Source organism: Dromiciops gliroides, chromosome 5 (genome assembly GCF_019393635.1).
Source record: "Dromiciops gliroides isolate mDroGli1 chromosome 5, mDroGli1.pri, whole genome shotgun sequence".
Taxonomy (NCBI): domain Eukaryota; kingdom Metazoa; phylum Chordata; class Mammalia; order Microbiotheria; family Microbiotheriidae; genus Dromiciops; species Dromiciops gliroides.
The window spans coordinates 289057819-289085244 of record NC_057865.1 but is presented as its reverse complement, the minus strand read 5'-3'; the positions used below and the strand labels follow the sequence as shown (position 1 = coordinate 289085244).

General features: G+C 47.2%; 1 protein-coding gene across 1 annotated transcript; it reads right to left on the bottom strand.

The window, feature by feature from the left end:
• Positions 1–464: 464 nt before the first annotated feature.
• On the bottom strand, positions 465–27426 carry SH3BP1 (SH3 domain binding protein 1). Its single transcript, XM_043967464.1, has 18 exons — positions 27158–27426; positions 24418–24460; positions 23873–23977; positions 20753–20829; positions 20426–20537; positions 16109–16185; positions 14451–14586; positions 13199–13267; positions 12770–12860; positions 10122–10267; positions 9006–9117; positions 7732–7813; positions 7166–7246; positions 6908–7024; positions 6240–6337; positions 3860–3992; positions 2201–2298; positions 465–1378 (listed from the first exon to the last, which is right to left on the bottom strand). The coding sequence occupies exons 1-18, from the start codon at positions 27217–27219 to the stop codon at positions 990–992; spliced, it is 2028 nt and encodes a 675-aa protein (XP_043823399.1). The 5' UTR covers positions 27220–27426; the 3' UTR covers positions 465–989.

Here is a 27426-nt window from a genome sequence, read left to right as displayed (position 1 = left end):
TATATACACATACATATACCATATAATAGAGGTAGCTTGGTGGCAAGGTGGCAGTGTATGCTAGCACCCAAGAGTTCAAATATGGTCTCAGACAGTAGCTGTGTGACCTTGAGAAAAATCAGCTTAACTTCTCACCTCAGTTTCCTCAACTGTAAAATGGAGATAATAACCGCACCTACCTCCCAGGGTCATCCTGGATCAAATGAGACAATATCTGTAAAGTTCTTAGCATAGTGCCTGTTACAGGGTAGGTGCTACCTACAACCATCAGTGTGATGATTGTCAGGAGCCAGTGAGTTCCCCATCACCTGAGGTGTTTGAACAGGCTGTGGGAGCCTTTCCCAGGGATGCTCTGTAGCCAAATGAATTCGGTGAACAGATGACCTGTGATCCTCCCAAGGTGGAAGGAACAAGGCTCGATGGCTTCTTGCACAATAAGCCAGACCAGCAGTCACAGAAGCAGCTGCCTCCATCTCAATAATCACCTTTATTCGGAGAACAAAAGGGGGAACTTGGCTAGCTGTACAAAGAGTGGGCTCCAGTTTAATCCAAAATAACTTAACGAGCCATACCTAAACCTAAACCAAAACGTTTCTGGGAAAGACAAGTGGATATTCTCCCAGGGAAGTCAAACTAAAGGCCTTCCCTGTTCCTCCTCTCTTTTGCTCCCAGGCTGGACCCTGCCAGGCAATGGGGAGAGAAGCTCTGAACACCCAGAACCAGGGGCGTCAGGAGAAGGGGGAGACAAGGCCTGAGCTCCTCTTCAGCTCCTGAGGCAACGGACCAGGCCAGCTGGGCCTGGGGACCAGAGGCACTTGTGGCTGGGAGCTTTCCATCCTGTCTCATGGGCAGTAGAGGGCTGAGTCATTGGAGCTCCTGATGGAATGAGGGAAAAGGGGCCCCAGGGAATAGAAGAGGCAAGGGGGGCGGGGCGGTGAGGGGCAGTGCACTGCAGGGGGGAGGGGGGAGGCAGCCAGGCTGCCCCGGGCTCAGTCGGTCTCTGAGGCGAGAGCCCTAGGCCGGGGCTGGGGAGGGCTGCTGACCCCTCCCTGGGCTGCACAGCTGTCCCCTTCAGGACCTCCGGGCTCCCCAGGGACCTCAGTCTCAGCAGTGGGGTTGGGGGAAGCAGGGGAGGGTCGACTTTGCCGGGGAACAGGCTGTGGAGGTTGAGGAGGCAAGGGGGGTGGCACAGAGGGGGCCTTAATATTGCTGCCCGCCTGCCGTCTGGGGAGGGCCCTGGGAGTAGCTGGACTCCCTAGGGTAGAGGGCTGAGGCTGCGCCGGGGGTGGAGCTGGAGAGGGGATGTTTGGGGGTGAAGATTGGGAATTCAGGACCTGGGGCGGAGGCACCACTGGCCGGGCAGGGGCCGGTCGTTTGGCTAGAGAGGAAATCAGAGGGAAAGGAGGTTAGCTCAGGGATTCCAGGCACTCCCACCCTGACCCTTGCCCTTGGTCTGGTCATCACTCAAGGCCCTGCTCCTCCAAGGCTTCCCTGATTATTCTAATCCCCTCTGGCCTCCCCTTGCCCTTGCCCAGCACCTGTGGACTCTCCAGCACAGTGGAACAGGGTGCAGGCACAAAGGGCCTGTCGGAAGAGGCCAGAACCCTGGGTTCTAGTTCTGGCTCTGACAAAATCTCAGTGTGCCATTGGGCAAAGCACTTCCTCACCAGGGGCCTCAGTATGGTCATGTAGACTAAGGGCCCTCCCAGCCCTGACATCCTTATATTTCCAATCAATCAAGAAGCATTTATTACGGGGCAGCTAGGTGGCGAAGTAGATAGAGCACCGGCCCTGGAGTCAGGAGTACCTGAGTTCAAATCCATCCTCAGACACTTAACACTTACTAGCTGTGTGACCCTGGGCAAGTCACTTAACCCCAATTGCCTCACTTAAAAAAAAAAAAAGAAGCATTCATTACCTATTAAATGCCACATTTGTGAGACTATTCTTGGCCCTGAAGGAGCCTCTGTTCTCAGGTCCCTTCCAGCACGGACATGCCAATATTCTTTGAGTTGCTCAGTTCTCTCTCTCTCTCTCTCTCTCTCTCATTTTATACTGCTCATTTTGCATTTCTCCATCTACACTAGGATTTGACAGTCTCTACCCCATTTCCAAACAAGATCTCAGCCCCCTGAAACCTGTGCTTCTCCGGGACACATTTCCTGTGCCCCCGACAATGCTTGGCCATAGGGAAACTCACTCTTTCGGGCTGTATCCTCAGCTGGTGCAGGTGTTTCTGTGGGGTTCCTGCTCACCTTTGGGGAGGCAGGCCTTGATGGAGGTTCAAACTCTACCTTACTAAGGGATAAAGAGAGATGTGAGAATATAGGTCTCAGCCAGAAACAGAGACCCCCCCCCCCACCAGAGGCAGCTTTCTGAGTCTTTTGACCACCTTTCCAAACAAACAGTCATGTGAAGGATCATATGACTGCCTTGTAGCCATGGTTGGGAGATGTACCTTTGCAGATTCCAGCAGAAGGTCCCTTTGGTGACACCCCCCCCACCCCCAGTCAGAGGACTGAGGGCCAAACAGGCAAGCCTGCCAAAGGCCTAGTGGAATAGAGCCAGTCAGAAGGAGGCAGGTGACCTCACAAGTGAATGTGGGCAAAGTTCAGGTTAACATAACAATCACAGTTGCCTGGGGCAGTAGTGAGCTCCCCATCAACCTAAATGTTCAAACATTTGTTAGGAAGATGATTGAAGGGATTCCTAGCCTAGATGGGAGACTGTGATGTTGAAAATCACAGGAGGGGACAGCTAGGTGGCACAGTGTATAAAGCACTGGCCCTGGATTCAGGAGGGCCTGAGTTCAAATCCTGCCTAAGACATGACACTTACTAGCTATGTGACCCTGGGCAAGTCATTTAACCCTCACTGCCCCGCAAAAAAAAAAAAAATCACAGGAGTATAGAGTCATATATAGAACTGGAAGGAACCTCAGAGTATCTAGTCCAATCCTCTCATTTTACAGAGACACAGTAATATTTTCCAAGTCTAGGGTTCTAGACTTGGGGACAGGATATCTCAATAGCTCTGGATTCCAGACTCTTCTTGGATTCATTAAGTCAGAAGAAAACCCTTGTGCCTCAGCAACTTATCCTGAATAATCCTATGCAATATCTCAAACCCTGGGACCTAGAGGGCCACCAACTGAGAATGCAGCAGAGGATAGAGGAGGCCAAACTAACTGGTCCCTATGGTCTCTTCTAGCCCTGAATCCTCTGATTCTGTAGGGTCTGACCCTACCGGTCAGGGTGTGACCTCCCACAGCCCCAGGGCCTGCCCAATCTCAACTGTTCTCCCACTAACTGGTAATATAAATTTCCCAACAGATCTGGAGCAATTCAGAATAATGGGTCTATAACATCAGCTATCCATCCCTGAGGTAGGTAGCTATGTAGTGCAGTATAGAACTTGCTGGCCCCAGAGTCAGGAAGACCTCTGAATTTAAATCCAGCATCAGACACTTACTTACTACCTGCGTGACCTTGAGCAAGTCACTTCACCTCTATCTGCCTCAATTTTCTCAACTGTAAGATAGGGATAATAACAGCACCTACCTTCCAGGGTGATCCTGAGGACTAAATGAGATTGAAATGGTAGCAATTATTATTATTACTACTGCTGCTGCTGCTGTTGCCACCACCAGCAATGAGAGAGACTGGAGATATCTGGGGGCACCTTCTAAAACATAAGGGAGACCCACTAGGCCATCCCTCCCTTCCTCCCTCTGTGACCCAGAAAGAATGCTCAGAATTGGAAAAGACACCAGTTGTCCTTTGGTCCAACCTGTCAAAAACCTGAGCTGAGTGACTCTGGGGTGGCCCCTGAAGCTCTTCTGGTGTCCAGATGTCCTTACCCTTCCTTAACTACTGGAGGGGGTGTGGGTGGAAATTCTTCTGGCTTGAGACTGTCAGCAAACTTTTCCTGGGGGTGGGGTTGATACAGGATACCAGGGGAAGTGAACAAGCCTGAGACATTGAAATCCAGATCTGCAAAAGAAAGGGGGGTGGATAGAGCACCGGCCCTGGAGTCAAGAGTACCTGAGTTCAAATCCGGCCTCAGACACTTAACACTTACTAGCTGTGTGACCCTGGGCAAGTCACTTAACCCCAATTGCCTCACTTAAAAAAAAAAAAGGGTGGGGGGAGTTTCAAAGACCTCCTGTAACAGAGTAGACTGAACTGAATTCAATTCAACTTAAATCAGTGAACATTGATTAAACAGCTATCTAGGGGCAGCTAAGTGGCACAGTAGATAAAGCACGGCCCTGGGTTCAGGAGGACCTGAGTTCAAATCCAGCCTCGGACACTTGACACTTACTAGCTGTGTGACCTTGGGCAAGTCACTTAACCTTCATTGCTCCACAAAAAAAAACAAAAACAAAAAAAGCCCAGCTATCTACCATAGGCCAGGGACGGCTTGGGGTAGGGCAGATACAAAGATGAAAAGCGACAGTCCCCACCCTCGAGCTTATAGTCCATTCTGAGCACCTCTATCCTTTCATTGACAAGGTGGGGGAACATAGGTGAGGAACACTGCATACACTTTCAGATACTAAGTGCTGGTGAATTTTGCTGAATTGCTATTTTTCTCTTTCTTTTTAAAATCTATTGTAAGGACTTTCTCACCGGACAGGGGAGGGGCATAGATCTAGGGCTGGAAGGGGCCTCACAGGCCATCAAGTACAACCCCTTCCTTTTGCAGATGAGGAAACTGAGGCCCGGGAGGGGACTTGCCAAAGGTCATACAGGCAGTGAATGGCAGACGGGATATATTCAGAAACAAATGTGACATAAAAATAAGGCAATTTTTTTCAAAGTCTGCGTCAGTTAGTATGGAAGCTCTGAGGAAAAGGGACAGTTTCCTTCTCTCTTTTTGTATCCTTAGCACCTAGCCCAGGGCCTGACACAGAGTAGGGAGAAGAAGAAAAAATGACAGCTCACACTTCTATAATCCATTAAGATTTCTGCCCCCACCACCCTGTGAAGGGAGCAATACGGGTATCCATTTTACAGAAGAAAAATGTGTGGCTTAGGTGGGGACTAACCAAGTCACACACATAGTGCCAGAGAGGAGACACAAACCCAGGTCTACTGACTTTCTTTGTCCTCCCCTCCCCTCTTTGTGATGTCCCATGATTCATCATCAGAAACCAATCTGGTTTTATTCCTGGAACTGACGCTAAAGAAAATGGATTGTTGCCATCTGCTCTGCCACTGCGCCCTAAAGACTCTGTGCCTTACAACCACATGCGCTGAGCTCACTTTTCTGTATGTGTCTCCAAAAGCCTTGCCCATTAATGAGCACTTAACAAATGGTTCTTCATGCATTCATTTATTCATTCAGTTTTCTTTTGAGAACTGTCTGTCTTGAGAATTGCCTTTCACTCCTTGTATATTGGAAAAGGGCATTAGGTCTTCCCTATTTCTGTTAATTACTATAGATCCTGGATATCAGATCCTCCTCAGGGATATGTGATGCAAAGATTTGCTTTTTTTTTTTCTTCCCAACTTACTGCTTAACCCAGCTGCATTCACTCTGTTACTGCCAAAATCTTCCCATTTCATGGAACTGAAATGAAGGGTTTTGTCTTTTGTGATCACATCTCTCTCTTCTTTGATTAAGAATTTACTCCTGGGGCAGCTAGGTGGTACAGTGGATAAAGCACTGGCCCTGGATTCAGGAGGACCTGAGTTCAAATCCAACCTCAGACATTTGACACGTGCTAGCTGTGTGATCGTGGGGAAGTCACTTAACCCTCATTGCCCCGCCAAAAAAAAAATCACTCCTTAAGCATGTCCTTTTATGTGACTTCATTCTCTCTCTTTAAAAAATGTTCCAACTTTTAATATTAAGATCATGTGTATTTTGATTTGATTTTTGTGGTTCTGGGTTTATGGGGTTGGTCTAAAGATCTAAAAGTTCGTTCCTGCCAAACCACTTAGTCTTCTGATTCTTCATTCTTTCCACTGTGCCAGGGGGAGGCTGCACATTTAGAGGGCTGGGGAAGGGACAGTAGGAATATCCAGTAGGAACAAAAGGGGGAGTGAAGTAGGTCCTTGTCCCAGGAGATGGGGTATTTTATGGCTGAAGAGCTGTTCCTGCCTTGGATCATCTTACTTCCCATGATTTTACACACACACACACACACACACACACACACACACACACACACACACACACACACACACACACACACGAGACAGAGAGACAGACAGAGACAGAGAAGACCTTACCTCCTGGGAAGAGGGTGTCTGAATTCTGGATCAGTGCCTCCACCACACCTACCACCTGGATAGAGGACATGGAGGCTGTGTCCAGCTGAGCCTGGTCCCTGAGATAGGGAGGAGAGAGGAGCTTAGCATCAGTCCAAGGTTCCCAGTCCTAGCCCCTATTCCAGGATTCCACCTGGCCTTCCCCAGGGAAGGCAAGGCTCAGAGTGGGGACAGCACCTAAGTGTACACTGTCTGAAGGGATTTTGTGGCAGATGGTGGGACTTCAGTCCTGCCTTTAATCAAATAATCTATTTCTCGCCTCCACCGAAGTCTTCCTCCCTCTGATACCATCCCATGTTCTGGAAGAGATTCTGGATTCAGAAAGGTTGTAGTAGGTTCTGACATCCCCTGTTCTAAGGCCCCTCCCAGCTCTGACATTCCCTATTCTAAGGCCCCTCCCAGCTCTTACATTCTCTGTTCTAAGGCCCCTCCCAGCTCTGGCACTTTCTGTTCTAAGGCTCCTCCCAGCTCTGACACTTTCTGTTCTCAGGCCCCTTCTAGCTAGGACATTCCTTGTTCTCAGGCCCCTCCCAGCTCTGACATTCCACATCCCAGTATTCTCTGCTAAGGTCCCTCCCTAGTCAGGTGCTCCCTAATATGCCTAAAGTTCCTATGTTCTCCATGCCTACCCTTCTCTTATGGGTGGCCACAGCAGATTTGGCCCTAGGACAATGGCGATGTTGCTCGGGGTCATCTTGTTCACCTCCTGCTCCTTGGCCAGCTGGGCTAGGAACTTGATCAAGTACCTGGGTGGGAGAGGAAAGTGGAGGGAGGAAATCAGGTGGTCAAGCCCCTCCTCTTCCAGATGTGAGTGGCCTTCCCAGAGCCCTGTTTCCCCACTCAGGGAGAACTCACACCCAGTCTTCTGACTACACTGTGGGACCCACCTCAGATTGCAGAGATTTTCCTGGGGCAGTTTGCCACATACTTCTCGAAGGCCCTCTAGCCGGGCTGCGGGTTCCTTCAGACTGGAAGCAGAGAAAGAAGGGGCACAAATTGGAAAAGGCAGTGGGATGGGTGGGGGGAGGGGAGAAGGGCAAGCCGCTCTGAAGGGAAGGCCTCCATCTTCCCCATTCTTTTTTTTTTTTGGTGAGCCAGTTGAGGTTAAGTGACTTGCCCAGGGTCACACAGCTAGTATGTGTCAAGTGTCTGAGGCCGGATTTGAACACAGGTCCTCCTGACTCCAGGGTCGGTGCTCTATCCACTGCGCCCCCTAGCGCATTCCCCATTAATTTTCATAAACTTCTAGATCTGGAACTAACATGGACTTGGAGGCCATTGAGCCCAACCCCCCTGAGCTGTCGTTCGGAGTGGCTAAACTTCCCCAGCTAGGGAGTGTCTGATACAAGATTGGAACGCAGATCTTCCTGAATACAACTGCAGGGTTCTAGCCACTGCCCCATAGTGCCTCCCTCGCCCACTCTGCCTCAACCAGCTTTCTGCCCCCACTCACGTGGCGGCTTTCATCCAGTCTTCATAGAGCTCTGATGTCATGAGGGGTTCAGGAAGCTCCCGCAGGTAAGACTTGAGAGCCCCTGGAGAGAGGGAGAGTGAGAGGCAATGTCATCCCTGTGCCCAGATTCCTCGGCTGGGCATCTGTCCAGCCTGGGCCCACCCCCATCAAACCTACTCTAGGGCAGCCTCTCACTGGCATTCCAACAGGGGATCTGCTGCATCCAAAGGAATGAAGCCTGGATGGTAGAATTAGCTGCTGGTGAGCTATGTATTTTTCAGTCCAGAGAACTCCTTAAATCAATGGTAAAATTATCTAGATTTTGTCTTTCCTTTGCTGAAGTGATGCCCCAGATGTGACTTACACATCCTCTTGGGTTTGTTGATTAGTTTTACTAAACTCTACTTCCCCCGCCCCACTCTGCCTTTCTTTTTTATTTTTTGTAATAAGGAATGGTCCACAGGGTGGGGGAGGAGGAGGGATATCTTGGGAAATGAAAGTGGTGTAAAAGCTAAAGAGACAAATTCAGAGGTAAAAAGAAAGGATGGAGAGAGGGAGGAAGGGAGGAAGCAGAAAGAGAATGGTGGAAAGAAAGAGAGAAGGAAGTAAGGAAGAAACAGAAAGAAAAGGATAGAAAAAAAGAAAAGGAAGAGAAAGGAAGGAAAGAAGAGAGGGAGAGAAAAGGGAAGAAAAAAGGAAAGAAGTATAGAAAGCAGAAAAGGAAGGAAGAAAAGGATAGAAGGAGGATGGAAAGAAAGAGAAGGAAAGAAAGGAAGGTAGGAAGGAAAGAAGGAAAGGAATGGAGGGAGGGAGAGAAAGGAAAGGGAAGGAAGGAAGAATAAGAAATTTAAAAATTAGAGAAAGAGATGATGGAAAGAGGATGAAAGGAAGGGAGGGAAGAAGGAAAGGAAGGGAGGGAAAGAAAGGAAAGGGAAGGAAGGAAGAAATAAAGACTAAGAAAGAAAGAAGGAAAAATGAGAGAAAGAGAGTGATGGAAATGAAGAGAATGAAGAAAGGAAGAAACAAAAAAGAAAAGGATAGAAAAAAGGAAAGAAGGAAGGAAAGAAGATAGGAAGAAAGAAGGGAAGAAGGATAGAAAGAGGATAGAAAGAAGAAAAGGATAGAAAGAAGAAGGAAGAAGATGGAAAGAAAAAGAAAGAAGGAAAGAAGTCCCTTTCTTTCCAAAGGGAAGGAAGGGAGAGAAAGGAAAGGAAGGAAGAGCTAGCAGGTGCCCAGCCAGCCCTCATGCCCAGCCCAGCCTATGGTTCTGGTACCAGCAACAGCATGAGGGTCAGAGCAGAATTCCTCCAGGCTGCTGGGATTGAGGGCCATCGTCTGCTTCAGCCTCTTGAGTATGGAGGCCCCTGCTGCCAGGCGGAAGAGGCCCTAGGGAAATGGAAAGCCACTGTTGTGGAGAACTGCCCATTGAGGCCAAGAGGCCAAGGGAAAGAGAGCTATGGGGATGCTAGAATCCCAAGGAGGTCTGAGGAAGAGGAGAATGGATGAAGGGAAGAAGTGAATCCAGGCCAAGGGATGAGGTGAGACTAACTGCCCTGGAAAACAGGGAAAGAAGCAGCAAGGCAGGCCTTGGACACCCTGTGCCCAATGCTCCCTGCACCCCCAAGGCTCTAAAGTTGGAATGTGCCTTCCAGCCTCCCTATAGGATATCATGCACCTAGGAAGAGATCCGACACACTCACTCACACCAAGGTGGAAATGACTAATAAGGGCTTAAGCTTCCTAGGAGCACCATGTTCTTAGCCTGAAGACCTGGATGACAGAATCCCCAACACTAGTGACAAGCCCATAGATGGCAGAGGTGGCTCACAGAGGGTTTCAGCTGTGTCATTAATCTGCTGTGTGACCTTGGCCAAATCACCTGACCTCTCAGGGCACCTTACCTGGGAGAGAATAAGCCCAACCCCACTCTCCATAGGGCTGTTGAGAGATGTATGTGAAAGCCCTTTGTAAACATGTCGGGTTTGAATCCCAGCCCTGCTGCTCACTCACTACCTGAAGCTTTGGACAAGCCTCTTCCCTTCTCTGGGCCTCAGTTTCCCCATCTGTAAAATGGCTGGATGCGCCAATCTCTAAGAATTAATGTAGGGGCAGCTAGGTGGTGCAATGGATAGAGCACCAGCCCTGGATTCAAAAGGACCTGAGTTCAAATCCGGACTCAGACACTTAACACTTACTAGCTGTGTGACCCTGGGCAGGTCACTTAGCCCCAATTGCCTCACAAAAAAAAAAAAAAAAGAATTAATCTAGTACTCCTTCTGTGATTCTCTATAGCCACATGGGATGAGTATCCTTACTTTGCTATCTAGGACAATTTCCCCAGCCCCTCCCAGGTGTGATGTGGGTCCTGTGGATGTCCTTCTTCCTCCTACCTCTTCCTTCATGCCTTCAGACAGAAGCATCAACACGCAGGCCTCCAGGGGCAAGGCAATGTCCCGGCCTGTCTCCTGCAGATGGGTCTTCAGGGCTACCCCATATACTTTGTTGGAGGGGGCATCTGACACCCGGGTGCTGCTATCTGTCGGGGAGAAGATGAGATGGGACTGGATGAAGAAAGGGAGTGCCTCAGCTTTCCCTCCTCTGAAAAAACAGCCTATCTTCTCAGCAGTGCAATGATCCAAGACAATTCCAAAGGACTCATGATGGAAAATGCTCTCCACATCCAGAAAAAAGAACTGTGGAATCTGGATGCAGATTGAACCATACTGTTTCTACCTTTTTTTTTCCTTTTTCTAGGTTTTTCCCTTTTGTTCTGATTCTTTTTTCACAACATGACTAATGCAGAAATAGGTTTAATGTGATTGTACATAGATAACCTATATCAGATTGCTTTCTGTCTTGGGGAGGGGGGAGGGAGAAAAATTTGAAATTCAAAATCTTATGAAAACAAATGTCGAAAACTATCTTTACATGTAACTGGAAAATAATAAAAACACTTTTATGATTAAAAAAAATGAAAGAGCAGCCTAGGAGGCAAGACATGAGACTTAAAAGATCATCCTACCCTCCCCCTTTGTCCTTCCTGTTCCCTCAAGTCACCCTCCCTCCAGCTCCACTCAGAAGCCCCAGCTTAGAAGGGAAGCCAGAGAGCCTGGGTTCAAATCCTGACCCTGCTACTTATATAATCTGTTCCACTTCTCTCTCTTCCTCAGTTTTCCTCCTCTGTAAAATGAGAGGAGCAAACTAGTTGGCTTCAAAAGTCCCTCCCACATGAAAAGCCATGACCCTGTCAGAGCATAGGAGAAAGGCCACTCTGTCTTTGCCTCCAGCTCGTGGTCACAAGGCATTGTTTTTCTTTTTTTTTTTTTCCCCCAGTGGGAGGGAAGCAGGAATGGGTGAAAACAAAGCCTTGTGGATTGAAAAATGTGCTCATTAAACACACACACACACACACACACACACACACACACGATTCCGAATCAGTAAATATGTGTTTGAATCCTAGCTTAGCTGTGGGGTTCTGGGCAAGTCATTTGCCCTTCTGAACCTCAGTTTCCTTATCTGTCAAGTAAGGGAGAGGGAGGCATCAATTCTGTTTTCCCAAGCCTACATTGACTGACAGAGTCCTAGGCACTTCACAAAAGTTTATTGGATTGGAGGGAGTGGCTAAATATTCTCTAAATTCTCTTTTTACTCTAATTCCTTAATCTTCCTTCCACTACAAAGAATTGAGGCGAATCTGAAATCTGGAAAAGGCAGGGGTGGGGGAAAGGCTTCCCTCACTCATCCTCCACTGTAACCATCCCCTATCCCCCATCCCCACCGCCACTCCCTTTAAATCCCTCCTCCCCAACATCCCTTGCTTCTAGGCGGTTTTCTCTGGGCCCCCAGAGCAGCCCCACAGGGATGACCCAAATCAAAACCATTCCTCCTCTCCTTCCCTCCCTCCCTCCCAACACATGCTTCCTCCCCTCAGTCAAGGACCACGTGTAAAATTTCTGGAAATTTGGAAGCAGCTGGTAGGAGGAGAGGGCATGGAGAATGCATGGAAAATTCAGGAAAAAAGGGTGTCCTAACAATTTCAAGTTTTAGTAGACTTTTGGAATGTCCTGTATGCAGAATGAAGGTTTGGGTTTTTTCCCTTGTTTCTTTTTCTTTTCTTTTTTTTTTTTTTTAGCATCTGCTATAGGTCTAAAGTCACTTTGTTCATTCAGAAACAAAATGTATCCTATAATAAATCCTCCAATGCCTGTGGCATTTTTAAAAAATATTTACTGTGTATATAGTCGGTGTTGCCTTTAATTTCTCCAGTCAACATAAGCTACTGGAGGGCAGGAATGGACCCCATTTTTGCCTCTGTCTCCAGCACCTCGGACAGAGCCCAGCACTCCACAATTCAACAATCCAATTCCATCCAATGAGAATTGATTAAGGGATTCCTCTGTCCCAGGTACCTTGTTGGGTGACTAAAGTGACATGGTGCCTCCCCTGGAGCAGCTTATATTCTATGAGCTAGTTGGAGCAAGTGTTTTCATACCTCGTCTAATGCCAAACTTGGTTGATACGTTCATTCATTTTGCTCAATTTCCCCTCCCCGCCTGTTTAATTCTTTGTTGTAAAGGCTCTCTGGGAAGAGGAGGAAGGAAAGATATATTGAGACATACAGGGAGTCCCTAGAGTTTTAGTGTAGTTTTAAATGATCAAAGCCCATAAAAATTATGTAAAAAACAAAAACAAAATTTAAAAAATATCTATATTTTCTAGATCATAGTTCTAGAACTGGAAGTCCCCCTCCCCCTTTGAAGGCCATCTAGTATAACCCCTCTCATTTTACAGATGAGGGAACAGAGGCCTAGAAAGTGATTTGGCCAAAATCACACAAGTATTACTTATGAGAAGCAGCATCTGAACCCAGCTCCTGGGTCTCCAGAGCCATTGCTTGTTCTACTGTGCTGTAGGGAAACTGCGGATAAGGATGGAAAGTGACTTGGTGGAGGTCACATGGGCCTTAAGGGGAAGAGGTCAGAGCCCAGATGCCTTGGGCGGGGCAGGAGGGGGCTGTCACCTCTGTCACCAATACCTGTGTGGCCATGGGTCTCCTTCAGCTCAGCCAAGGCTGTGTCCAGTGAACTCAAGGATCTGCGGTGGTAATTAGCCTGCAGCTCCAGAAGCTGTGGAAAAGCAGGGGTGAGGTGAGGACCATGAGGTGAGTCTGGGGGGGCAAGAAGTCAGGGATTCCCCTTTGTCAGAGCCCCTCTCCAACCTCCTCCAACCCTACCCTGGGAGAAGACCTCTGACTGCAGAGTGAGAGTCACTGAGCCCTGGTAGGGAGCTTTGTGGACTCCCCCTCCTGCTCAAACTGGAAAGGTCCAGGTGCCCTCTGCCTCCCTTTCCCCAGGGCTCCTCTGCCAGGAAGCAGCACCCTCTTCCCACCCCCCAGACCTTTCCCCACCATTCTGGCACCACCTCATAGGGCAGGGATGGAGAGGAGACTGCTGGAGGCTCTTACATTTATGAAGTAGTTGGCATAGCTGTCTTCCTTCGTAGCAAAGTGGTATAGATCCGACAGATATTCATCCTGGGGGAGATGCAGCAGGGCTCCAAACAGCTCTGGGGCCAGGCCCTCTCTTCCTCCCCACCACTCCAGCCCATGATGACCATCCCCCAAGCAGAATATAAGTTCTTTGCAGACACTGACTACTTTGTTCTGGTTTTTCTATTCCGAGCACCTAGTACAAGACCCTGCATACAGGGTCAAATTGAAGTGAACTCCCAGAGTCATCACTTCCTTGCCATTCAACTTTAGACAAATCACTTCACCTCCATTCTGTGTCTCCACTGCCTAGCACAGTGCTTGTATATAACTCCCAAGCATAATAAATGCTTGAAAGGAGTTGAAAGATATATCATTTTGTCAGTGTGGATACTTTGAGAGACATTGGAACCTAATAGATAGAACTCAGGAAGACCTGAGTTCAAATCTAGCCCAGGGCACTTCCTGTGACCCTAGGTACATCTCCATTATACAGTGAGCTCCTCAAGGACAGGGACTGTCTTTTGCCTTTTTTTTTTTTGTATTCCTAATGCTTAGCACAGTTCCTGGCCCTTAACAACTGTTTATTGACTGATTAAAGTCACTTAACCTCCCCTGGCCTCGGTTTCCTCCTCTGAAAAATGGGAACAAGAATAGCCCCCTTATTCCCTGAGGTTATAGTGAGGCTCAGAAGAGAGAATGGATAGAAAAAACTCTGCAAACCTTAATGCGCAATATAAACATCAGTTAGGTTTAGTGGTCAGAAAGACTGTTCTGGAGGCAGAATACCTGGGTTCAAATTATACCTCTAATGTTTACCACCTTGGGGGTAGTGGTACACAGTAGAAAGGAATTAGGATTTAGAGGCAGAGGAGCTGAGTTAAAATCCTGCCTCTGTCGTTTACTACCCATGTGATCAAGGACAAATGACAGGCCTCAGTTTCCTCATTTGTAAAATGGGAAAGCTGGATTAGATTAGACTTCTGAAGTTCCTTTTGGCTCTAGATCACGGGTTCTTATCCTGAGCCTGTGAACTTGTTTTAGTTCTTTGGGGTTTAAAAAATATTTTTATAATTTTATTTCAAGGTATTTTGTGCTTCATTTGGCTTCTAGTGAGTACAAAAAAAGTTCTCTCTATTTTACAAAAGAGGAAACTGAGGCTCAGAGAGGAGCAATGACTTGACTATAATGACTCTGCCAAGAGCCATGGGAGCTCTGAGGTCCTCACCTTGGACTGCTCTACCTTCCTCTTCAGTTCTTCTTCCTCTTCCTTCAGGGTCTCCAGCTTATTGGTTGCAGCGTTGTGACTCCCAGGACCCCCTACACCCGGTCCAAGGTTTGAATTTTTGGCCATCTGACTGAGCCTAGAGAAGGGTCAGGAGGAAAAAGACACAATGACCAATGAAGTCATACAGGTTCCTAGCAGCTCACAAGGGATCCTGGTGTCCCAATGAGCTCACCTAAGTATCCCCATAGCCAGGAAAGGGCTGCAAGCAAAGCTGTCCCCTATGGCTCTCGGGGAAGTGCATCCTGGTCAGAGAATTCCCCTCGCGGATATAGAGGAGACAGGTGCCCCCTTGTGGCCCCTGGGAAGCACAGCCTGGTCAGAGGCTTTCCCTAGGGACCACAGAGGGCCAGGCGCCCCCTTGTGGCCCCTGGGAAGCACAGCCTGGTCAGAGCCTTCCCCTAGGGACCACAGAGGGACCAGGCGCCCCCTTGTGGCCCCTGGGAAGCACAGCCTGGTCAGAGCCTTCCCCTAGGGGACACAGAGGGTCTGGGTGCCCAGCCGATTAGCTCATCCAAAGTACCCATACACAAACCATGCAAAAAAATGTGCCCTCATCAGGAACACGAGACAGGCACGAGAATATAGGTGCTCACCATCACACACACAGGCACATACACAATGATAAGAAAATGGTCTCAAACATCCTGTATTTCAGGCGTAGTATATCTGGAGAGAAGGCTCCCCAGACTTATTTGCTGTATAACCCTGAACAATCAACTAGCCTCTGAGCCTCTTTCTTTATCTACAAATGGAATGAGATATGATGGGTCCCCAAAGTGCTGGGTCAGCCTCCAAAAGCAACAAAGACAGGGGCTGTCATAACTTTCATTATTACTGTCATTGTTTTAAAGAGGAAGAAACTGAGGCTCAGAGAGAGGAAGTGATTTGCTCCAGGTCACACAGCTAGGAATCTGTGGAGCCCAGAACTGCATCTTCGTTCTGCTGGCTCCAGATCCAGAGCTTTTGACACAATGGTACTATGTGGAACAATTCATGTTTGTGTCATGGTGTATACATGCTTACACATGTGTGAACAGAAACAGGTGTGTGTATACCCATGCATAGGCAGGTCCACACAGCCGTTGGGCATGCTCTCTCACTTCTGCACAGTATACATATAGATGCATATGTAATCAATAACTCACATGATGTGGTCACATGCACTCATTTGCACAAAACCTCAACAGATTTGTACATAATCACACAATACACAAGTGAACACTCATGAGCACACAATAGCATGCTTGTATATACATGTGTATCTACACACTATACCCATGAGCACACATGTGCATGTAAGGATACACACACACTATAAAAATGCCTTGCCCTTTGTGTGGGAAGGCAGCCCTACTATTATCAGCAGAACAGACACTTGGTGCTGGACGGGTGGTCTCCCCTAAGTCCCCTCCAGTCAGAGGGTGGGGTGTTGAGATGATCAGGGTGATATCAAGACTGTGGCCTGTGGCTGGGAAACAGAGCAAAGTGAGCTGGGAGAAAGGCCCCTGCTCTGATCCCAGAGCCCACTGGAGGCAAAGCCCAACATGGGTCACCTAGTTTGTGTGGGTCCAAACCCCAGGTCAACCCCACCCACTCACCTGCTCTTCACTGCATTCCAGTCCAAAAACAATTTCTGAAGGTTTTTTTTGTGCTTGAGAATGGATGGAAGCTCCTCCTGGTGGATCAGACAAAAGGCACAGATTGTCACATCGAGGAAGGAGACTTTAATAGCTCTTAGGCCAGCCCTTCAGTTGTTTTTCACCGCCCCCCCCAAAAGGAAACCGAGGGCCAGAAAAGTTAGATGATTTTCCCAAGGGCACACAGCAAGGAAGTGATGGGGCCAGGATTTGAACAGAGGCTTTCTGACCCCCTCCTTCCAAGGTGGAGACAAAGGCAATGGCAACTTGACTAAAATTGTTTCTGTTTCGATTTGTTTCTTTGCTGATTCTTTGAAGTTTTCTAAATAAACCATTCAGTTATCAGCAAACAAATGACTTCATCTCTCCTTTGCCAATATTGATACCTTTGATTTCTTTAAAAATTATAAATTTATTTTGTTTTTAAATCCTTTTGACTTCTGAATATAGGAAATATGAAACTACCTCATCCTTCCCTTACCCAGAGAGCCATGCTTTGTAACAGAGTAAAAAAGAGAATGAAACCAACTAATATGTCAACTAAATTAGACAGTATATGAACACTCCAGGCGCACAGTTCCTGCCCTTGCAAAGAAGGAAAGGAAATTCTTTGTCTAATATTTTCTTTGGGACCAAGTGGGGTCATTATAATTGTGCAATGTTCAGTTTGGACTCCTTTTCATCCTTCATTTTACATCATTTTGGTCATTGTATATATTGTTTTCATGGGTCTGTTTATTCACTCTGTATCAGTTCATATAAATCAGGCTTCTCTGAATTCTTCATACCCATCAATCCTATGGCATGGCAATATTTCATTATAATCAAGTGCCAACGTTTATATAGTCATTCTTCAAAAGAGGTTGGGGAGGGGCAGCTAGGTGGTGCAGTGGATAGAGCACCAGCCCTGGAGTCAGGAATACCTCAGTTCAAATCCGGCCTCAGACACTTAACACTTACTAGCTGTGTGACCCTAGGCAAGTCACTTAACCCCAATTGCCTCACCAAAAAAAAAAAAAGAGAGAGAGAGAGAGGTTGGGGAAAAAGAATAATGTCCTTAGTTCCCAGTTCCTTGTTACTATAGAAAGTACTGTTATAAATTTTTGAATATAGATGGAGCTTTACTCTCTTTGACCTCTAGGACTATATAACCTAGCAGTGTGATTTCTGGGTTGAAGCACTAACATTTATATAGAGCTTTAAGGTTTGCAAAGAGCTTTACAAATATTCTCATTCGATTTTCACAACCACCCTGGAACCAGCCATTTTACAAATGAGGAAATGTAGGTAGACAGATGTTGAGTGAATTGCCTAGATCACACAACTAGTAAGTTTCTGGGGACAGATACTCCAACTCTAGCACTTTACTCACTATACCATCTAGTCACTCTCTAAGACCAATACCAAATTGTTTATTTGAACTAACTTAAAATTCCAACAATAGTATAGTAGTGTTATTGTCTTCCATGATCCCTTCAATATTGATTGTTCCTATCTTTGCCCATTTGCTGGGTTTGAGGTGAGGCATTAGTTATTTTGATTTGCATTTCTCCTTGTATTAGTGATTTTGAGTACTTTCAAATGGCTTTAGTAGTTTGATATTCTTTTGAGAACTATTTGTGCATAGCCTTAGATTACTTATCCTTTGGGAAATGGCTCTTGATCTTATATATTTTTATTAATTCTTTATATATCTTGGATATCAGATTCTTGCCAGACACGCAAAGGTATGTTGTGCTTTCCCCCCACCTCCAACCAACAACTTCCACTCTTAACTTCATCCCATTGATTTTGTTTCCTCAAAAGCTTTTCAATTGTGTGTAATCAAAATGATATATTTTATCTTTTGTGATCATACCTTTCCCTTTGTCCATAACTGTGAAAGATACCTAATCTGTTTCTGTTTCAACTGTTTTCTAGTGTAACCTTTGATATTCGGGTCATTTTGAGCTTATTGTGATATATGATGCAACATGTAGTTCTAAACACCATTTCTTCCAGATTGCTTTCCAGTTTCCTGGAAAATAGAAGAGTCTTCCCTGAATAATTTATGTTCTTGGGTGTAGAGAACACTAAGTTTTAAAATTTAAATTCTTTCTGATTCTTCTTTATGTAGTTTGTTCCACTGATCTGCTTCTCTATTTTTTTAACCAGTATCAAATAGTTTTTATGTAATTTCTCTTTCTTTTTTACTGCTATAACTGGCATTTCTAGAACTATGTCAAATAACACTAGGGAAAGAAGGCATCCTTTCTTTACACTTATAGTTACCCGCAAAACTTCTATTGTTCTTCTGTTACCCATAAGACAAACTTTTGGGTTTTTATATCCACTTTTAATCATATTAAAAATTTCCCCTCAAAACCCCAAAACAACAGGGGCAGCTAGGTGGCGCAGTGGATAAAGCACCGACCCTGGATTCAGGAGGACCTGAGTTCAAATCCAGCCTCAGACACTTGACACCTACTAGCTGTGTGACCCTGGGCAAGTCACTTAACCCTCATTGCCCTACCAAAAAAAAAGTTCCTTTCTATACCTTTAGGGTTTTGATGGGTTTTTTTTCCCCCAGCATATATTAGTATTGAACTTTGTCAAAAACTTTTTTTTTTTTTTTTTGCATCTATTTATATAATGGTGGTTTGGGGGCATTGCTTTTAATAGGGTTAAGTGAAGATAATGTCAGATTCACTTAATGTGCTTGCTGGTTTTTCCAAACTGCTCATTTCTTTTTCTTTTTTATTCTTTGTTGCAAGGAATAGCTCATGGGTAGGGAAAGAGGAGAGAGATTAAAAAATGAAGGTGATGCAAAATTAATACAAGCAGGGTAAGAGAAAAAAACTTGATTGGGAAGAAAAATCTTTGTATCAGATATCTCTGACAAAGGCCTTATAGTGAAGATATATAGTGAATTAATAGAAATATGTAAGAGCAAGAACCGTTATCCATTGGATAAGTACAAGGTATGAACAATTATTTATCAAAAGAAGAATCATAAACTATTAACAACCACATAGAGCTAATCATAGGAAAATGCAAATCAAAAACAACTTTGAGGTTTCCCTTCACATCCAACAAATGACTAAAGATGACAAAAGATGGGAATAAACAATGTTGGCAATATTGTGGGAAAATTAGCAGATTAAAGAATTGTTGGTAGAACTGTGAATTAGTCTAACAATCCTGAAAAACAATTTAGAATTTTTAAAAGTAACTAACATGTTACTCTGACCCAGAGATTACACTGTTAGTCATATACCATGAGGTTTAAAAAAAAGCCCTAAATATACCAAAATATTTATAATAGAACTTTTTTTGTAATAGCAAAGAAATTAACTCAAAGTAGAATTCCATCATTTGGAGAAGGAATAAACAAATTTATGGCATATACATGTAATGGAATACTATTGTACCCTAAGAAAGTATGAAATATGCTGAATGCAGAGAGGCATGGGAAGATTTACATGAATTGATACAGAATACGGTGATCAGAACCAGGAAAACAAAAAAAGAAATTACTACAACAATGTAAGTGGAAAGAACTACAACAAAACAATTGAAACCAGAAGCTCTCAAAGTATGTGACCAAGTATGGCCCCAGAGAAGAGATATGAGAATGTACTTTCTTCCTTTTTTTGCTGAAGTGGGAGGTGACAGGTATGGAACTCTCTCTCTCTCTCTCTCTCTCTCTCTCTCTCTCTCTCTCTCTATATATATATATATATATATATATATATATATGTAAAATGTTGTGCTTGGTTGATATGTTGGTTAGTTTTTGCTGAAACTGATTTTCCTCTTTTTTCCTCATTAACTGGCTCATATATTTAGAGCTGGAGGGAATGCAGCAGTCATCACATCCAACCCTTTCATTTTACAAATAAGGAAACTGAGGCCCAGAAAAATGTAGTGATTTGCTAAGGTTGGCTCTCTGGAATAGAGAAGAGATATAGTGGGAAATCTAGGTGAGGAAAAGACAAAAGGTATCAATAAAAATTTGAAAGGACTAAGTGACAAATATTAAAATAGTGATTATTAATTCAGGTGTTGTACTTCACAAAGAATTCATCACCTGGGGGCCAGAACCCTGGGAAAGAGCCTTCTCCTAATTGGCTGGGCCTGGGCCCTTCTCAAAGCCTTTCCAGCTTGATGAGATCTGTGTCAGAGGTATACTCTGCTAGCAGAACCTTCTGGAGCCAGGGTCATTTCGAGGCTACTACAGAGAGAGTGCACTGACAGAATCTCATTGGCTGTTAAGATGATGAAGATGACAATGGTTACCTCACTCAGCCTGTTGAGTGGCTGTAGGACATCTCTCTCCAGGGCCATCTCAAACTCTGCTAGGACCCGAGCCAGCTGACTCTGGATGGAACAGCTAATCTCTAAAGCCTTCCTGTGGGGACCGAGTGACCACAGTCAGACCAAAACCCTTTCTTGGGCATCCCCTTCCCTACCCCGGTCCTCTGCCCCATGGTGGGAGGGGACAAGCCCAGTCCTAGTCCCCCTCTCTACTAGGGAAAGCAAAACCTCCCAACCTCTGCCCATCCAGGGAGGGAGTAGCTCCAGCTCCTGGGATTCCATGAGCTGCTCCCTCCCCAGCTCACTCACCCCATGCTAGAATCTGAATCCAACTCTTTGATGCTCTCCGCCATAGTGTGGGACAGGGCCATGAGTGGCAATTTCTTCTGCAAAGAAGAAAGGGACAGGTGAGAGGCTGAGATGTGGTCCCTTCCACTGAAGACTGAGCACTGAATCATCCTAGGCACCTCGAGGGATCGCAGACCCAGTGATCTGCAGCTGGCCCAGGGAAGTAGCCTGACTTGTCCAAGGTCACATGGACGTTGGGCGTAAGAGCAGGAATCTGAATCCACGTTCTCTTGAGACACCTGCCTCCTGAGGTGCCCCCTCCCCAGTCTCCCTGGAAGTCGAGAATGGACCCACAAACACGCACGTGAGAAATGCATCTGCTCAGCACTGCAAGCCCATATGCTTGGATTCTTAGATGAAGGAAGAGGAAGGGGACAGAAGGCTGGGGGTCAGTCTGAATAGAGGCTGTTCAGCCAAAAAAAAGAAGGCTCAGGCCCGGGGAAGGCTGACATGGAGCAGCTCTTGTCAAGGGGGAGAGAGCTTAGCCTTGTCCCACTCGGCCCCACAAAGCAGAACCGGCAGCAAGGGGCCAGGCCAGGGGCGACAGTTGCTGAGAGAGAGACTCAGATTTGGGCTCCATATAAGGAAAAAAAATCCTAGCAATTAGAGCTGACCAAAGTAGACTTGGCTCCCTCCAGGGGCACGGAGTTAGTTCTCCGTCCCTGGACGTCTTCAGGCAGAGGACGAATGAAATGACCCACTGGCTGGGGATCTTGGACTCGATCAGGACTTCTTAAACTTTTTACACCCGTGCCCTCTTTTTGACAGAGAAATGTTTACACGACCCCAGTTATATAGGCATATAAAATAGGTGGATATCACCTTTTACTGTTGCCAAACTTTTCGTGACCCCCACATTCAGTTATGTGACCCCATATGGGGCCACAACCCACACTTTTAGGAGCTAGGGACTAGAGGAGCCCTGAGGTTCTTTCTGGTTCCGTGATTCTATTATTCTAACCCCTGTTTTGCAGGTGAAGAAACTGAAGATCAGAGAGGCCAAGTAGTTTGTCTGAAAGTATAAAGTAATCCAGGTGTCGAGCTGGAACTGATAGCCAGGTCCCCTGACTTCCACTCAAGATTTTTTCTACCAGGCCAGCACATGCAAAGGTGGAGGGAGGCTGGGAGGGAGGGAGGTACACTAGAAGACAGGATCTGAGCAAGGTTAGGCAGGGAATCATCAGCCATTGCTTCGTTTGTTTGTTTGTTTGTTTTGTTGTTGTTTTGGTTTGGTTTGGTTTGGTTTTGCATGGCAATGAGGGTTAAGTGACTTGCCCAGGGTCACACAGCTAGTAAATGTCAAGTGTCTGAGGCTGGATTTGAACTCAGGTCCCCTGATTCCAGGGCCAATACTCTACCCATTACACCAACCAGCTGCTCCCATTTTTTGTTTAGTCTAATCAAGAGCAGTAACAATCTTGAAAACATTTCGTAACAACTTGTAAACGTTGGGGGGTTGTTTTTTTTTTTAAACTTTTCTTTGTTTCTTCATTGCTTAGGTGGTGCTTGTCAACATGACCTGGCCAGTCCCTCCATCCTCCAATCCATGGCCCACACAGCTGCCAAACAGATATTCCTAAAACCCAGATCTAACCACGCTCTTCTCCTGCTCTAAAGAAAGCCTGAAGTGGCTTCCTTTTGTCTTAAACAGACTCCTCTACTAGCCATTTCAAGCCTTCTGCAGTCTATGGAGCAGACTAAACACCTAAGTAATCGCCGTTACACACTCTACTTTCCAGCCAGGCTGGCTTTCTGGCTGACCCATCTCCTCCTACTGCAGCCATGCCCATGCTGGTCTGCACACCTGAAGTGCCCTCCCTTCTTACCTCCCTCTAAGACTCCCCCAAAGCTCAGCCAACCCTCTAGCTCCCAAAACAAGTCTTTCCTGAGAGCCCCCACGTTGCAATGGATCTATTCTGGGAATACTTTGTATCGACTTTGCTTCCTATGACAGAACATGAGCTTGGAACCTGAAGTGCCTCCCTCCCAATATAGTGGGAGGGGTCTCAGGATCACACACCTGGAGATGGAAAGGACCTCTGAGTCCAACCCCCTCATTTTACAGATGAGAAAACTGGAGATGTTTAATATTTAATAACTATTTGCATATTTATATTTAATAACGAATTATCATATTGGAACCAAGGTTCCCCCCCTTTTACTTCCTCATCCAGAAATTAACCAGTGTGGGAAATCTTCCTTAGAGATCTACCCAGGCCAAGATCTAATCAGACATTAAAAGAAATTCCAAGTTTAGGCTAATAGGTGTATTCCTGCTCATTGTGTTTGCTCAGACAGGTGCTGGGGAAATGTTGATTCTCTCAAGACAGGTGATGTAGAAATTGATGTTTCTTTGACCAAGATTTGAGTGACCTAAGTCACTTACCCCAAGATAGCCCACCTTCCATTTGATTAACCAAGCACAGTTGAGTAGGCATCTCTAGGGGACATCTCCTCTTCCAAGGACATATAAACTGTGACCCCAACACTATTAGGGGTCTTTGGTCTAAGAGAGATGGTCAAATGACCATCCTTTTATTAATGACCTTCTGACCTTATTAATAAAATGATTAAATTACCCAGAAATGACGTCTCTCAAACCATCACAGAAGCCCCTGGGAGTAGAAGCCCCTTGGGGTGGGCACTGATTAATTTTTGTCTTTGTAACCCAACATTCTGTCTGTATAGTCCCTGGGACTAAATAGGTGCTTGTGGAATATTATGAACAAACCCAATTTGGGTATGTGAAGTGTGATGGAGCAGGGGAAAGAGAGAGGACTCAGAGTTCTTTAGCTGGATCCAAAAAGTGAGATGGGGGAAGGGGGTCCAGAGAAAAGATCCCAGGATCTGAAATCTGTGGAACTAAGTTCAAATTCTATTTCCAATACTTCCTGCCTATGTGACCTCGGGCAAGTCACCAACTCCTTGGGCCTCAGTTTCATCAGTAAGATGAAGAGGCAGGCCTGCAAGGTCTCTTGTAGCTTGGGATCCATCATCCTATGACCTCCTCTAATCTCAGTTCCTCCCACCTCTCTCCCCCACCCCACTACCCACCGAGTAATGGGTCCCATGGGTACTCACCACACGCTTGTCCATGTCTGCCCCACTCTGGCCCTGTAAGCAGGCCTGCAGCCTCTTGTGTACATTGTGAGCAGCCCGCTTGGCTGGCTCTAACCTCTGCTCTACCTGAGGGTGACAAAGAGTGGCTGAGAGGGAGAAGTGTTTGCAGGATGGGGCTTGTGTGCTCTGCTTACGGTTCCCATTAGAGTGGAAGCTTCTTTGGGGGAGGGACTGTCTTTTGCTTCTTTTTATCTCCCTTTAGCACAAAGGATTTGTTTAATAAACGCTTATTGATTGGTTGGTTTCCCCTTTCCTCCTCACCCCCAGGTAGTTTCCTGCCACATACCCAACATTGGGCCACATCTCAGCTCCTCCTTCGGGGCCACTGCTCCTTCCTTCCTCCCCTTCAATCCACTCCAGGCACCCTGTTTTCCCCAGGGTGACATGTTCCTTCGAAGGAGGTTCTGGTGACTCATAACACTCTCTTGGCTCCCTCCCTCTGCCTTCCCAACTCTTGTGCAGGCCTGCCTCTCATCACCCGGCTTGAGCCCACATCCCATCCGTACCTGAAGCAGGTCCTCACTCAGAAACTCAGCCGTCTCTTGGGCACTGTTGGGGACAGAGAGACTGGTTGAGGGGGGAGGCCGGAGGCCTCTCCCCAACCTCCCTTCCTGCTCCCCCAGAACTCCCTGACAGGCATCATGATATTCCTGACTTGGAGACAGAAGATCTACATTGAAGCCTTGGCTCCCTCTAGCTGGGTGACCCAGGGCAAGTCGCTGGCCATCTCTGTGCCTCAGTTTCCTCTAAATGAGGAGTTGGACTAGCTGGTCTCTGTGACCCCTTGGAGTTCTAGATCTGTGACCTTACAATCAGTTGCCAAGTCGGGACTGGGGGCACTTCGGGATAGCTGACGAAGAGCTGAAGGGGGATTGAGCAGAGGGTGGAGAGGACAGGAGGCCTCCTGACGTGGCCTGTCCACATCCAGCTCCTGATTTCAGTCTCTCCCCCACACCCCTCCAGCCAGAGCACATTCCAAAGCAGCCGAGAATCCAAAGCCCGGCCGCTTCCTTCTCCACCCAGAGCTGCACCTGGGAACTCGGGGCAGGGCAGCAGGAAGAGCTTCTCAGGAGCCAACACCAAACCTGTGGGGGCTGCGGAGATAGGGAGCGGCTGAAGTCAAGCCCTGAGGTGGAGGAAGGGGTTGGAGGGGGATGGGGGCAGGGGGGTCATATCTAGGCAGACAGATCCATGTGGCTTCAGTTTGGAGATAAAAGAAAGAGCACAAAGCGTGAACGCTGGGTCTGAATATGGTCTCTGTGCTCTTGGCCAGCCTGCCCTCCGATCCAACTGCCTCACTTGGAAAGTGGCCTCTGAGGTTCCTGCCAGTGTTACATCGATGCTCCGATTGTCTTAAACCACTTCTCCTTTCAGGCCTCAGTTTCCCCTCTGTAAAATGAGTGGGGTGGACTCTTCCAGCTCGAAAGCCATGATCCCCTCTAAGCCTCAGTTTCCCTTTTTGTAAAAAAATGAGGGGCTTAGCTTAGATGGTCCCTAAGGTCCCTCTCAGAATGAAATCCTGATTCTTTTCTCTTTTCTCCTCACTTCTCCCCTCACCTCCAGCTTCTCCAGCACAGCCTATCTAATGCAGGTTTAAGTCACAGAATTCTAGAAGGCCAGAAGTCATTGAGTCTAACCACCTCATCTGACGGATGATCAAACAGGTCTGGAGAGAAGTCACCAGTCCAAGGTCTCACAGGTAGTAAGTAGCAGAGACAGGATTACAACCCAGGTGTCCTGGTTCCCAGTCAGTTATTTTCCCCCCTACTACATGAGAGGAAAACTCCAGGTCCCATGAGGGGATGGGGAGGGGGGACAGGGAGGAGAAGGCTCTGGAGTCAGGGCAAGGCCATCTGGTTTTGGTTTTTGTAAAGCAGATGTTTAGAAACTTAGGCCTGGGAACAGGGCTGGCTTTTTACCTGACCCTGGGAAAGAGCAAAGCAGAATTCAGAGAAAGACTGAAATCCTGAGGGGGAAGGGCAAAAGAAACAGGAAAAGCAATGACATATGGGAAGAGCAGTCCATGGAAGGCTTTCTACCCCTCCTAAAAAGTCCCCCAGGAGTCATTCTCTCCAGGGAACCAGGGTCAGGCTAGACCCTCCTCTTCCCACCCTTGCCCCTCCCCCCAAGTCTCCGAGTCCAGGGAGGGTCCTGAAATTTTAATTCTTGACCTGATCCAGACTGGATCATTGAGGCGGGATCGGGGTGGCGGATGGATAAAACTAGCCCCAGGGTCCCAGGTATTGTGAGAAGCTAGCTATGCTGGTCCCTGACCCTCCGGTCCATCAGCTCCAGCCTAGCCCCACTCCAGCCTCTAAAACTCCACAGAAACCTGGAGGGGGCAGGGAAGAGGAGGTCTCTTCAGGGAAGAGTTCCTAATTTCCTCAGATGTAAAGGAGGGGATTAAACTAGGTGATCTATTCTCTTATCTCAGAACTCTAATTTTCCCTGTCCTTTAGACTCTGAAGTGCACTGTTCTAAGGGACCTCCCAGTTCTGACATTTCCAAGTTCTAAGATGCCTTGCACTTCGGACATCTCTTTTCTAAGAGTCCTCCCAACTCTGTGTGTGCATGTTCGAAGGCCCCCCAGCTCTAAAGTTCCCTTTTCTAAGACCCCTCTGAGCTCTGACCTTCACTGTTCTAAGGCTCTCAGCTCTCACGATCTGGGTTGGGAGGCGCCAGGCTGCTCTGACATTCTGTGTTCTGTCTCCTTCCAGGTCTAACATTCTCTGTTCTAAGGCCCCTCCTAACTGTGACCTCCTGTGTTCTAAAATCTCTCCTAGTTAAGGCTCTCTGTTCCTAGTCCCCTCCATCCAAGATCAAGGCCCCTCCTCCATGGGTGGAGATTGCCCCTCTTCCCAACCAGGCCAGATCCCCTTCCCTAACATCTGGGGGGGATGGGCAGAGGACTCCAAACCCCTCCTTTTGTTGAAAGGGGGTGCGGCTCTGGCTCTACAGAGTCTGGGGCCTGGGCTCACCTCACGAGACTTCCCTTCCCAGGAGGCCCTCTTTGGGTAGTGGGGGAGGGGGGGTGAAAGAGAAAGCAAAGTAAAGGGAAGAGGTTCCAACCGAGGTTTGGGGTTTGGGGGTGGCGCTGGCTGGGATTGAGGCAGTGGATTTAGCCCTAATTCCAACACACACACTCTCTCTCTCACACACACACACACAAGTACACACTGGAACACACTAGCGCACACTAGCTCACATCTCCCACCGCCGCCCCCAGCCCAGGGCTGCTGCGCTCACCGTCCCGAGCTCCCGGTCTGGGACAGCTGCTGCCGCATCCGATTAAGCTGCCTTTTCATCATCTTGAAGGGCTGGGGTGGGCAGTTGGCGGTAGGGGTGGAGGAAGCGCGCTGCCCCCGGGACTGCTCATGGGAGTCTGCGTTCTGCCCCGGCAGTCCGACGAGCGGCCAGATGGACTGACCGACGGACGGACGGACGGACGGACGGACGGGGAGGCAAGGAGAGAGGCAGTCTCTTCCTGGCGGAGCCTCTCTCTCTCTCTCTCTCTC